Source organism: Physeter macrocephalus, unplaced genomic scaffold (genome assembly GCF_002837175.3).
Source record: "Physeter macrocephalus isolate SW-GA unplaced genomic scaffold, ASM283717v5 random_707, whole genome shotgun sequence".
Classification (NCBI taxonomy): Eukaryota; Metazoa; Chordata; class Mammalia; order Artiodactyla; family Physeteridae; genus Physeter; species Physeter macrocephalus.
Window position 1 is genome coordinate 2,680 of NW_021145901.1, and position 13,380 is coordinate 16,059.

The window sequence follows — 13,380 nt, forward strand, 5'->3', positions numbered from 1 at the left end:
ACGGTTCCAAGGAAGATAGGGGGTTGGGGGGGGCGCCGCGTGGTATGTGGGATCTTAGTTCCCTCACCAGGGATGGAACCCATGCCCCCTGCAGTGGAATCCCGGAGTCTTAACCACTGGACCGCCAGGTAAGTCCCTCACGGACGATCAGAATTGAGCTGGATCTTAAGGGATCCATAGGATATTGATTCTGAGAAGGAAACAGGGACACTCCAGAAGGTGGGGAGCAAGTAGAAGCTTATATATCCCTGAAATTCGGCGTATACACTGTCACAGAGCTTGAGTGACCAACAGTTTCGTTTATCCGCTGTTATTACCGTAAACGGAAGCTAACTTGAAAGTTTAAATTAAATGTCCGAAGTAAGAACGCCTGGTCCGAGGAGCACTAAACGGTGATCCACGCGGGCGATCCTGGTGCCTCTGGCGCCCCTTAGCGGGACTCTCCAGTCCTACTACCTGAAACCACCGCAAGTCTGAGCATAAACGTTTGCCTCTCTACAACACTATGCCAAACTCCACGATTATCGAGGGGTCGCGACACGCACTTACCCGCCGCGCAAGCGCTACGTCCTCCTTTCCGCACAAAGGCTGCGGGAGGAGGGGTCGGCGCAAGCGCCCTGACTTTCTCGGAAAATAGGATCATCATCCCGCCTCCTGGCGCAAGCCGGTAGAGAAACGCATGCGCTGTGAGGAGGCACGGGACTTATTTCACGCGGCGGTGACGTAATGACAGAGGAGGAGGTGGCCCAGTAACGGAAGCCGGGAAGGAACCAGGGCGGAAGGGGACCAGGGCCAGGGCTGTGTTTGGAGCCTCGGCTGGGCTGGGGTGCCAATGTGGTCCCCGGAGCGGGAGGCCGAGACCCCGGCCGGGGGAGACCCGGCGGGCCTACTGCCCCCCGAGTGGGAGGAGGATGAGGAGCGCATGTCCTTCCTGTTCTCCGCTTTCAAAAGGAGTCGCGAAGTGAACAGCACCGACTGGGACAGCAAGATGGGCTTCTGGGCGCCGTTGGTGCTGAGCCACAGCCGCCGCCAGGGGGTGGTGCGCCTGCGTCTGCGGGACTTGCAGGAGGCCTTTCAGCGTAAGGGCAGCGTCCCGCTGGGGCTGGCCACCGTGCTGCAGGACCTGCTGCGGTGAGGGCGGGCCCGTTCCGGGGGCGGGGCGGCTCCCCGCGGGCAGGGACCCAGTTCGATCGCCGGAGCGCACCGCGCCCAGCCCGGGGTCTGGCCTCCAGGAGCCGTCTGTGTTTGCTCACTGGGTGAAGAAGGAGGCCGGGTTAGGGGTGTTTGGAGGGAGAGGGAGGCGGGGTATGGGGGGAGATTGAGGGGCCAGGATAGCCTGATTAGATGAGATCCAGACGGTAAGAGCAGAAGCCAGCCTGGCGGAGGTGACAGTGATTTGTCTGGACTGGAATCCCGTTATGTAGTTATTTCATAGGGGCTTCCACATTTGAATAACCCCGGAACAGAAGGTCTGTGAGAGGATTTATTGAACTAAGGGGTAGCATGCACATCAAACAGACGTACTGCACTTCGCAGCGTGCAGGTATTAATGCATACACCATCTGGCTCCCTCAGCAGTCCTGTGGGTGAGGTGACAGAATTATCCTCAGCAGACAGAAGAGGAAGCTGAGCCACAGAGAGATCGAGCGACTTGCTGGGGGTTACACAGCTGGATAGAGGCCACGCCGGGGCTGGACCCTGGGTCTTCTGATTCTAAAGCATTTGCACTTCACGTTGTATATGTCATACCCAGAGCAGCCTCGCTAGCACAGTGACTCCCTCCGTGACTGAAGACGAAAGTCAACTTTGATATGTTGCTTTTAGCTCTCTGCTCTTCCTGATTAAGAGATCTCCCTTCTCCCCAGCCCCCTTCCCTTGGCTGACATTGATGGGGCAAGCCATTTCTGGAACTTCACCTTCTAGGAAGGTGTACTGTGGACAGTTTCAGTTCATGCCCAACGTGGGGAGACAGTAGCTGAAAAAGTCAGTGAGGGGCAGGAAGAGTCTGGGCTTCCTTACTACAACAGGACCATCCTCTGCCACTTCCCACCCAGAGACCTTTTAGTACCTCGATTTCTCTTCTCCTGACTGCTGGCAGTCCACTGATGCCCCTTGGGGCTTGATGGGGTCTGGGACCTGAAGAATTTCTCAGGGAGTTATTTTTCCATAGAAGCAGCATAGCAGAGTAGTTAACAGCTTTGCATGAGGGCCAGATGGCCTGGGTGCAAATCTTGGCTCCGCCACGTGCTAAATTATGTGACAGAGGAAAAATTATATGCCCCTCCATAAGCCTCAGTCTGACCAGTTATAAAATGTGATGATAATTGTACTTAGGTTTATTGTGAGTATTTGAAGAGATACTCCTTATGTAGCCCTTAGCATAGTGACTGGCCCATGGGAAGCATTCAGTAAATTGAGCTACTTAACTCTAGCACCATGAAAGGCTTATGTCTTATCTCCACCCCAGCTTAGGAACAGCAGAAAACCCTTTCTCTGAACGTCTTTGTATTCTTCCTCATGTCTTGCTCTTGACATTAATCCATTATTGTTGTTTTCATTTTATTGTTTTGAGCTCCCTTTGTAACGGGAAGTCTCAACATAGGCTGTGTCGCCTCCTGTTCCTCTCTGTAGTCTTAGTGGAGAGCTTGCATTTTGGAGCCACATTATAGTTTAGCTTTGGCCTCTGTCATCTTCTCAGTCCCTCAGTTTTTTCTTGCAGAAAATTGTGAGGCTTAGAGCTGGAGCATAAACAGTACTGCTCCCAGTAGCTGGCACGGAGTAGGTGCCTGGTAAATGGTGTTTATGATGAGGATCAGATTCCTCTTTGGGGGTAAGGAGGGAGGCGGGGACATTGCCGGAAGCCTACTATGTGTCTGTTTCTTTCTTTGTCTGCAGTCGAGGGGAGCTGCAGCGGGAGTCAGACTTCATGGCCAGTGTAGACAGCAGCTGGATCTCCTGGGGAGTCGGGGTCTTCCTGCTGAAGCCCCTCAAGTGGACTCTTTCCAATATGCTCGGGGATAATAAGGTTCCTGCCGAGGAGGTGCTCGTGGCCTTGGAGCTTCTTAAGGTGGGTGCTCAGAAGCAAGAGGTCTGGGTGTCATCTGGAGTGATGGCAGGACCCTCCACGTTCCTTGGGTTGCTTGGGTGAATCGTTAGAAAAAGAACGGATCTTTTTTACACAGTGACAGAGCTGATAACTGAGTTTATCTAACCTCCCTTTCGCTGTACTTTGTAGTATTTAGCTGTTAGTTGGATCTGTACATTTCAAGGGTGAGCCTCTGTCTAGGAATTGTCAGTTAACACACAGTTGATTCTTTTCTGTATTTGTAGGGATTAATGATAAACTAAAGTTTAGACAATGCTTTGCCTCCTGTAGTTTATGTACAAAAACTTCTTTCCGAGGACCTTAGACTTTCAGCTTTGCCTTCCTCTAAATCAGTGAACTGGGCTCAGATGGCCTTCTTTTGTACTTACTTACCTCCATCAAAGAAGCCACCAAGCCCTTGGTCCCTTCATGCTCTCCTGGTCAGTCGGCTCCTCCTGGCCTGCCTTCCGTCCGCAGCCCAGAGCATGCAGCTGATGCTTGACTGCTTCCCTTATCGACACCCTCGGGCGCCTCTGCAGCTTTCGGGCCACACCAGCAAATCAGCCACCTTAGATCAGCCCCATGGTCCACCATCCCTGCCAGAGAGAGTCGTTGTATCGCCAAGCCTGGGGCCCCTTTCAAGGTCCCCAGCTTTAGGAGGGCCCTGGGAGCCACTCTGCAGCCCAGTGTTCTTGTCCCCTCCCCGGCCCCACCACATGCCCTGCATTCTCTGCAGTCACTGCACTGAGAAGGTAGAATCCCCTTAGCACTGAGAAGGTAGAATTCAGCTGTCTGTCCTCCCACCTCCAGTTTGACCTCCTCTGAGCCCTGCTTTCTCCCCAAGCTCAGAGGATGAAGTGTCCTTCCTGTGTTCCACGTGTGCTCTCGAGTCTGTCCCTACCCTTTGTGGCATCTGTGACCCTCCAGATCTGTATATTCCTTTCCCCTCTCTGTCGGTGCTCTCCTTCTTCAGCCTCTAAACCCACTCTGGTTTTCCCATCTCACGATGCCTCCTTGTGGGACCTGGGGCCCCTCCTAGTCACCGCTCTGTCTCTCCCTCTCGGCCAAGCTTTGTTGTCCCCACGTCCTCACCTCCACACACCCTTTAACCCAGGGCAGACCTGCTTCACCCCCATCATTTCACCCGATTGCTGTGGGCGAGGTTATAGTAACCTTAAGTGTGTGCGTGTGTGTGTTTATAAAGTTGACTGAACACCAGGTGGCAGAAGTAGACTCGGTGACAGTGGTTATTTTTGAAACTCACAGACCAAGCCCAACCTCAGTTCCCTTGCAGAGCCCTGGAGGCTTCCACACTGCCGGATGCAGGTCGGAATCCCCCGCCCCCGCCCCATGAGAAGCTCCAGTTTCTCCTCACCTCCACAGACACCCCCCAGCACCACCCTTCGGCCTGGGGAGCAGGTCTCCAAAATCTACCAGCTCTCTCTGTCCCCCGGGAGTTTTGACTGAGCAGCATGCATTTTCTTCAGGGGAACACCTCTCCCCCTTTGCGCTGCACCCCCTCCCCGCCCAGGGCCCTGACCTCCAGGACCTCCGGGGCTCAGCCAAGACCCCACAGAAACCGTGGGGTGTTTTAGGTGGTTCTGGGCCAGCTCCATCCCTCCTTGGCGGTCTTTTACCTCCGGTGTTCTCCAGTCTGGAGCAAAGAGAGGTAGATCCATTTATCCCCACAGATGTGATTTTGGACTCAGTCTTTTGAGAGCAAATGCAGAGATGGGGGTGGGAGTGGAATTACATAGATCTTCTAAGAACCAACAATAATTTTTGACAGCAAAGTAGTCTAATCCTATTTAGGTAGAAAAATAAATTTAGCTTTTCAGGGGCATGGACTGTTAAATCTGTACCCAGCTTACATCACTAAATAGAACACTTATTCTCTTTTGGTGACATCTGCTATCAAATATATGGTGACTTCAAAGATATGGTTTTCTCCTGGGTTAGAGACTTGTTTTCATGCATGAAAATAAAGGGTCTTATCTGGATATTTTTATAAAACAAAAAAGCCTGTTTCTGCAGTAAATTGATTTTCCCAAGTCTAAACACAGAAAGCAGCCAGCAACTTTTAATTTTATTTGAAAAAAATACCAAAAAGTAAAAATTGCCCATAGATTTTGCTATTTAAAAATTTAAAGAAAGAAATTAAAGTTTCCTTTCTATTCAAGTAGATTGATTTTCCCAAGTCTAAACACGGAAAGCAGCCAGCAACTTTTAATTTTATTTGAAAAAAATACCAAAAAGTAAAAATTGCCCATAGATTTTGCTATTTAAAAATTTAAAGAAAGAAATTAAAGTTTCCTTTCTATTCATCCCATTTCCATCTCTTTGGGTCCATTCCCTTCCTGCTTGTGTCTGTAAAAACACACACATCTTTTCTTATTGAGCCTATTATATTACTTTCCACTGTATCTTCTTGTTGGCATTTAATACTTCCTGGAAATCTTATTTACTTGTTTACTTATCTACTATATAAGCTGTCTCACCTTCCAGAAGGAGAAGTTCCATGGGCTCTGGGAACAGTGCCTGGTACATAGTAGAGAGTCAGTAAATATTAGTTAAGTAAATAAATGAATATACACTTACATACATATGTATATACATACACTCCATTTTTTTTCCAGAAATGGAATCTGCTTTCACCTATTGGTCTGCAACCTCCTTTTTTTAAATTTTTCACCTTAGTATATCATGAGCATCTTTCCAGGCCCCTACACAATATAGATCTACGCCACAGTTTACGCAATAGTTACCAAATGGATATCTGAGTCATTCCAATTTCTCCCTACTACAAAAAGATACTTCTTTGACAACCTCGTGCCTACATGTATGTACTTCTACTATTATTTTTATGGAATTGATTTCTAGAAATGCATATGTACATTTTAAATTTTAACAGAAATTGCCAAATTACTTTTCAAAAGTTTGTATAAATTTACACTTTCATGAAGATCGCATTAAAGTGTTCAGTCTCTTCACATCCTTGCCAGCACTGGATAACAGCAATCTTTCAAATTTTGCCAATTTGATGAACAAAAATGATACTTCCTATTTGTGATTTGAGCATCTTTTCACCTGTCTACTGGCCATTTACATATTCCTTTCTGTGAATTGCCTCTTTATATCCTTTGCCTGTTGTTATTTTGGATTCTTTGTCTTTTATATTAATTTGTAGGGGTTCTTCATTAGGGATAGGTAGATATATAATATATTTAGTATTAGGGATGTTAATATTGTTTCCCAGTGTCTTATTTGCTTTTCATTTTTATTTATGATGTCTTTTACTATATAAACGTTTTTATATTTCCACAGTCAGAGTTCTCAAATTTTCCTTTATGGCTCTTGAATTTCTGCTCTTGCTTAGGAAAGCATCCTCTACTTCAAGGTTATCAGATTTTTTAAATATTTTCTTCAAAGTATTTTATACTTTCATTTTCTCAATTTAAGTTTTAATAATTCGGTATGTATTTTTGTATATGTGGTAGAGAAAAACTGTTTTCTTCTAAATGAGTAGCCAGTTGTCTTAACATCATTTGTTATTGTTGTGTATCATTAATGTATGTGTGTGTGGACAGCACACCGTTCTTATTACAGTAGCTTTGTAGTAAATGTTTTTATCTGACAGCAGAGTCAGATCTAATGAAAGCTCTAGGCTCTAGTTTCTGTCTTATTAGACTCTTCTGCTGCCTTGGATACTGTTGACCACTCACTCCTTAAAATTTTCCGTTACCTTGACTTTGTTGTCACTACAGTGCAGGTTCTCCCCAGGCAGTTTCTGGATCGCTTTTATGAGTTCCTTCATCTCCTGAACGTTTTGAACGTTGGTCTTCCTTCAGCTTATTACTTTGCTATTTTGCTACTCTGCATTTTCTTGGGTAACTCATTTATACTTGCGATTTTAATTACCTTCTATATGCTGAGGACTTTCAGATGAATATATCTCCTGTCCTGGCATCTCCTTCGAGCTTCAGATTTTTATATCCAGTTATCTCCTGTACAATCTCAAGCATCTCCTTTTCCCTTTTCCAAAGCTGAAGACAGGGTCGGTGCTCCCCTGCTCTTGCCTTGTGTGATCGTGGATCTGAAGCACGGGGTCCGGGCTCTCCGGGTTCCGTGGGCAGCGATCAGGGCCCGCGAGCACCTTTCACTTTCCCTGCAGGAGAAGGCTGAGGAGGTGTATCGTCTGTATCAGAACTCCCCTCTCTTCTCCCACCCCGTGGTGGCCCTGTCGGAGCTGAGCACACTCTGTGCGGGCTCCTGTCTGGATGAGAGGACCTTCTGCTTGGTGTTGCTGCAGCTGCAGAAAGAGAAGCGAGTCACTGTCCTCGAGCAGAATGGGGAGAAGGTATGGAAACTCGCTGTTCCTTCCCTGACTCACCGAGGACTTGTTCAGTGTGTACTGACGTGCCCGCCAGCGTCCCTGCCTGGTGATTTCTCAGCATTTGGGGTCGGGGCAGCAGTAATTTGTCCCTGTCCCTCAGATTGTGAAGTTTGCCCGGGGCCCACATGCCAAGGTCTCTCCTGTCAACGACGTAGATGTCGGGGTTTACCAGCTGATGCAGAGCGAACAGCTGCTGTCGTGCAAGGTGGAGTCCTTATCCCAGGAAGCAGAGAGGTAACTCCCCCTGAGCTGAGCACCCCTGACCTCCACCCTGGCCCTTAGAGCTGGTGTCCGTGGGCGCTTAAAAAGAAAAGGTTATTATTATTATTATTTTTTCTACTAATTGTGAAAGTACTGACTGTTCAGTGCAGCCATCATGGAAAGCACAGACTATCACGAAGGAGAAAAAAATGAATTCCTCACCCAAAGAGTACAGCTTTTAACACTATGTTTATGCTCTTCCGTGCCAGTATCCATTTAACCAGTGTTTATTGAGCTAGGCCTTGTCTTGGGGGCTTGGGGATACAGTAGTGAACGAGACAGGTCTCTGCCTTCCAGGGGTCTTGCTGAGGGACCTCTGCTCTTCCCCTCCAATGACTATGCAAGGCGTCCCTGCTAAAGGCACATTACCACTTCTCCAAAAAGTAGGGGTTGTAGACATGGAATTAGAATGTGCTTGTTCACGCCCTCTTACAGTGGGATAAACCCCATGTTGCGGGAAGGCCAGCGTCATTGGTGGGGTTAGGAAGTCATTCCCTACCTCCTGGCTCCCAGGATGGGAATTTGTCTTCAGGGTGCCTCGTCAGCATGTTTGCACACCCCCCGCCCGCCCCGCCCCCGCTGTGGGTTGAAACAGCTTTTCCTTGGTCCTTTGCCTTTCCCACGGGCAGACCCGCCCAGCCCGCATCTCAGCTTGCTGCAGGGGTTTGGCGGTGGGCTGTTGGGCATCGTTTTTCTGGCCATTGACTGGAAGGAATTTGATCTTCAGATTTGAAAGTACCTTCACTAAAAGTGCTACTCTTGGGGACACTTCAGGACCCTGCCACCCGCATCCTCTGGCCTCGTCACCTTGAGCTGTCCCTTTGTTCGTAGGTATAAAGAAGAAGCCCGCCGGGCATGCCGAGCAGGAAAGAAGCAGCTGGTGAGTTCTCTGTCTCCCCCCACAGCTGTGTACCTGTGCCCACAGCGAGAGGAGCCCCAGTTCAGGGAGCGACCTCCTTGAGGGGAATAGTCTGCGCGTGGCCCAGACGCCACAGCTTGTTTTACAAACCTGGGGTGGTCTTATCATCTGGGAAGGGCTCTCTTCCTCTAGCCCTTTCGCCTGCCCGGTCCAACCCTGACCATGACCGTGTCTCCACACCCCGTCCCCCCAGGCCCTGAGGTCTCTCAAGGCCAAGCAGCGGACGGAGAAGCGCATCGAAGCCCTGCATGCCAAGCTGGACACTGTTCAAGGCATCCTGGACCGGATCTATGCCTCGCAGACAGATCAGATGGTAGCCACTGCCCCTCTGCCCCAGCGCTTGGCTGGTCTCTGCGGTGTCCACCGCGCATCCCCTCCGCTGCGGCTTTGCTGTTTGGAGGAGGCCTGCCTGGGTTCTTTCAGGATATGCTTGCGACTGCCTTTGCCTCTCCCGTTGGGCAGTTTTGGCCTCAGTGGACATGGGGTGAATCATGCATGGGTGGGGAAAAAAAAAACACAAAGCTTTCTTTTGGAGATGAAACAATATTGTCTGTATTTTGCCCAGTGTTCTTTATCTGCACTGATAACTTTGCTTTCTCTTTAGGTTTTCAATGCGTATCAGGCCGGGGTAGGAGCACTGAAACTCTCCATGAAGGATGTGACAGTGGAGAAGGCAGAGAGCCTTGTGGATCAGATCCAAGAGGTACAGGAGGGGCTGGGAGGACACACCTACACAAGGCAGTTCCTGACGACAGAAGTGACTTTGTCGTACTTCCTTCTTTCCCAAACTGTTTACCTCGTGAACTTGAGGACGCTTTCCTTGATTCTCCAGTGGGGCAGCATTACTTTGTGACCCTGAACACTGAGACCCAAAGCCCATTCAGAGTTCAAGTCGTTGTGCTCTTCTCTTGCAGCTGTGTGACACCCAGGACGAAGTTTCTCAGACTCTGGCTGGTGGGGTAACCAATGGCTTAGGTGAGTTGACATGGTGATTCCATCTTCTTTCCTCTCTAAGATGACTTCAGGTCCTTGTGCTGCGATAGGTTTGGCTGTGGATCTGCAGTTTTTGGTGCAGGCAGGGCTGGCCCACCCTCCCCTCTCTCTGGGGCTTCTCCACAGGAGTAAGGAGAAGGAATTGGCATTTCCTCCTTGATAGGCTGTGCTGACGACCCCTTGGTGCTCCAGCGTCCCTTACTCCCTAGGCCTCTTCAAGGGCAAGGAGAAGCAGGGCCCATTCCACGGTGTTAGCAAAATACACCTCCTTGATGACTTAGCTCTGTGTATGGAAAAAGGATATCTGCTTGAAGGTGTCCTCTGCCTCCCAACTCACACGATTTTTTTTAATAAACCTTCAAGGAGGCCTGGGCATCTTTTTGTAAAGCCGAGCTGGGTTTGCAGTCCTCAATCCTTGACTCATTAATGCGTTTCCTCCCTGGACTTTATGTGTCCTTATGTCGTCTTTTCTTTCCAGACTTTGACAGTGAGGAACTGGAGAAGGAATTGGACATCCTCCTTCAGGACACCACCAAAGAACCCTCAGATCTGCCCGACAACCCCCAGGAGACGTTTCATACCAACAGTGTGCCTAACCCTAGGATCTCGGACGCTGAACTTGAAGCTGAACTTGAGAAACTGTCCTTATCAGAGGGAGGTACGGAGCTGTACTTCCAGGGCTGCTGGTGGGCTTGTGGTCCTCTGGCTGACAGTAGCGAGGCTCGAGGTTAACATGTCCCAGCCCCATTGCCCAGTCTGCCAGGGCACCGAAGTCGGGTGAGGGAGTTGTGGGCTCATTATTCAGACTTGGTCCCTTAAACACTGGGGTGCTTTCATCTGAAAGATCTACCTGGTATAGAGTTCAGTCATTTCTTCTCCTTGCAGGTTTGGTCCCAAGCAGTAAATCTCCAAAAAGACAATTGGAACCGACTCTATAAAGCCATTGTAGGACCCTCAAGTGAAGGACCCTCGTGTCTAAGAGAGACCAGGCTTGCGTGTGTGTACATAGTTATTTAAACGAGAAACTCTCGGAATGTGTTGGAAAGAGGAGGAAGGACAACCACTCTGATGTATCTGGATGCTACCGCTTACTACGGGACAGATAGAATTTCTGGAAGCGTGCTCCTGAGGCGTGCTGCCAGCTGGGCTCATGGCCCTGCCTTCTCATCTTTATAGTGCCACAGTTTATACAGTTCTGTGTTTGCCCCGTCGTCTCTCATAGCCTGCAGCTCCTGCCACGGGCTCAGTTAGGTTTGTCTTCCCCCACCAGCTTTGTTCCAGCCAGCGAAGGCGAAAGATTCGGGCAGCTTTGCCAAATCAAAATCTGTCCTCGTCCCCCACCCTCGCTGTGTTTAGAGGAGTTTATTCGGTCAGTAGGTCCGTTACACACCTCTTCCCAGCCCCACTGTGTTTCCATTGGTAGCGAGAAGAAGGAGAATCCAACAGCTGCCACGTTATGGAGAAACACACGGTGTGAAAGGTTCTCCCCTGGGGTTCAGATTCTCCAGGTGTTCAGAAAGAGAGGTAACCCCTGAGTGGCTCAGAGTCGTGACAGTTGGAGAGGGGGCTTGTGGGGTTGGTGGCCACTGCCGCCTCTTCCATCTCATGCAAAAGAAGATCTGCTGACTGGAGAAATGGTTACCCTTGGTCTTTTGAACTTGACGAGGAGAAGCCCAGGTGACTGCAGGGCCCCGGGTGTCCAAACCCCATATGCTTTCTTAAAAAGGCATCATCTTTGCCTTGCCCCCGTGGTGAATAAATTAAATATCACTTAAATACATAAATCAGAAGAAGCCACACAACAGCACGCCTCCCCTTCTTGAGCCTGGCAGACAACAGCAGGTGGTTTGAATTTTAGAAGCGTATTACGTTGTAGCCCACCACGCCCACGCGGGGCAGGGGATCTGAGCCAGGATGTGCAATAGAAGCAGAAGACAGTGGCCTCGGCCGCGTCTGCTGTGTGCTTCCCCGGTCCTGCTCTGTGCCCGGCCCCGCGTCCTGGAGGCCCGTCCTTCTACTTCCTTTGACCAATGGGGGAGGATGGCGGAGGGAGACAGGCAGGAGAGGGCCTGAGTGCGCTGGCAGCAGGGAGAAGGAAAGACACCAGCCACACTGCCACTGTGCTGCGCGGTCCCAGATGCCTGCCTGGCCCTCGGCCCTGCCCCTCCTGCTTAGGGCGACGGAGAACAGAGGGGAGGAATTTGCTCCAGGCCAGGAGCACAAATCACTGTTCAACAAGTTTCTCTCCCACTCGGCCTTGGGAAACTGAAATGTTGGGGGTGAAGAGAAACAATCACTATTTTTTCTTTTTTTAATCTGGTAAATAATTAAAAGAAAAAGCCTGAGCGCCTCGTCCTCGTCTCTTTTTTAGGTTGTATAAAGTGCCTCGTTCCTTCCTGCATCCCCACCCTCACCTCCAGCTACACACACGGGTTCTTTCACTGATGCCACAGGAGAAGGCTGACTGGCTTCCTAGCGGGAGTCCCTAGCTGCTGGGAAAGCAGCCTACCTGATCGCTCTCACACCGATGCTGTCATTAAATGGCCTCTTTTGTTTAAGAATGTGTCATCATTTTCCTTACTCTTTTCCTTTCCCTCTTCCCTCTACATGACCCACTTTCCTCGGCCCGTGTGATCGTACCATATTTTAGTCTGGCACCGGTATTTACTCAGCGCCTGTTTCACGCGTGGGGTTTGCCATCCATGGCGGGAGACGGGTTTTGAGCCTGCCAGCAGAGCTAGAACAGGCTAGGAGATCTGCCGCGGCACTTGGTACGTTAGCAGGTGAACCAACCAGGAAAAGGCGTCTGGAGGAGTCAGGGGCAGAGAAGGTTTGAACAGAACAGAGTGAAGATGGGCGGCGGGGGTGGGGTGGGGTGGGGGGTGCGGCATGGGGAGGGGGATGTAGTAGGGAACCCTCTCCGCCCCCAAAAGTGTAAGTGCCTGGACTTGGAGCCTCTTACCTGCTCTCCTGTTACTCTCGCTGACCTGAGCTGATAAGGACTCCTTGCTTCAATGTTTCATCCTGGTTCTTTGCTGTGCAACAGGAAATTAAGAGAAGACGTTGAGCCTGGGCTTGGATCAGAGGGAAGACAAGGAGCCACCGCCTGGTGGCGGCTGCATTTCTGGCATTGGGTTCCCGTGGGGGGCCTGGGTCTGGCCTCAGGATTCTCTCCTTTTGAAGGAGTTGACTCGGTTTAATAAGGGAGCTGGTGAGTTTTCTTCTATGTGGAGAGAGATCAGGCCCAGATGAATCAGGTTCAGATGCTGTCCTATTGGGAGTGAAGTTCCCTATGGGGTCCAGATACACAGCAAGGACATTCAGGGAACAACTATTTCAAGTTAAGGGCTCAGGGAAGGCTTCATTGAAGAGACGACGGCCAAGCTCTCACTTCCCTTGAATATTTCCTTGGGTTTTTAAAATCTTGTCAAGCAATCTACAAGTTTTAGAATATCATATATCCTTAATTCCACTGAGATCAAGTAGGGAGAGAAAATGTAGCTAATCAGGTAGGGACTGGTCCTGATGTGGATCAGGAAACTTGGTTCCAGTTCTCAACTCTGCCACTAACCGGTGGCTTTGGAAACACGGGGCCTCTCATTTCTCATTCATAAAGAGACGCAGACAGACAAGGTGATCCGGAAATTCTGATGGTCTTAGGGTCCTTCTGAGCAGTCTGCTTCTCCCTTCTCTTGAATCCTTGCTGCCTCGTGACGGGAGTCAGGGCAG

General features: G+C 49.9%; 1 protein-coding gene across 4 annotated transcripts; it reads left to right on the forward strand.

The window, feature by feature from the left end:
* Positions 1–768: 768 nt before the first annotated feature.
* CHMP7 (charged multivesicular body protein 7) lies at positions 769–12,190 on the forward strand. 4 transcript variants are annotated; one of them, XM_055083189.1, is made up of 11 exons: positions 769–1,131; positions 2,896–3,067; positions 4,352–4,411; positions 7,257–7,442; positions 7,579–7,712; positions 8,571–8,619; positions 8,852–8,971; positions 9,263–9,361; positions 9,573–9,633; positions 10,130–10,309; positions 12,023–12,190. In XM_055083189.1, exons 1-11 carry the CDS (start codon positions 833–835, stop codon positions 12,094–12,096), a joined length of 1,434 nt encoding a protein of 477 aa, XP_054939164.1. In that variant the 5' UTR covers positions 769–832; the 3' UTR covers positions 12,097–12,190. The 4 variants fall into 4 exon arrangements, with proteins under 4 accessions (XP_054939164.1, XP_054939165.1, XP_028341734.1 ...); XM_055083190.1 differs by lacking the exon at positions 12,023–12,190 and adding an exon at positions 10,537–11,444; XM_028485933.2 differs by lacking the exon at positions 4,352–4,411.
* The last annotated feature ends 1,190 nt before the right edge of the window (positions 12,191–13,380 follow it).

Coding starts and splice junctions, on each gene's coding strand:
- CHMP7 (XM_055083189.1), top strand. CDS start 833: ATGTGGTCCCCGGAGCGGGAGGCCGAGACCCCGGCCGGGGGAGACCCG. Junction 1,132..2,895: donor GTGCTGCAGGACCTGCTGCG/GTGAGGGCGGGC, acceptor CTTTGTCTGCAG/TCGAGGGGAGCTGCAGCGGG. Junction 8,972..9,262: donor CCTCGCAGACAGATCAGATG/GTAGCCACTGCC, acceptor CTTTCTCTTTAG/GTTTTCAATGCGTATCAGGC.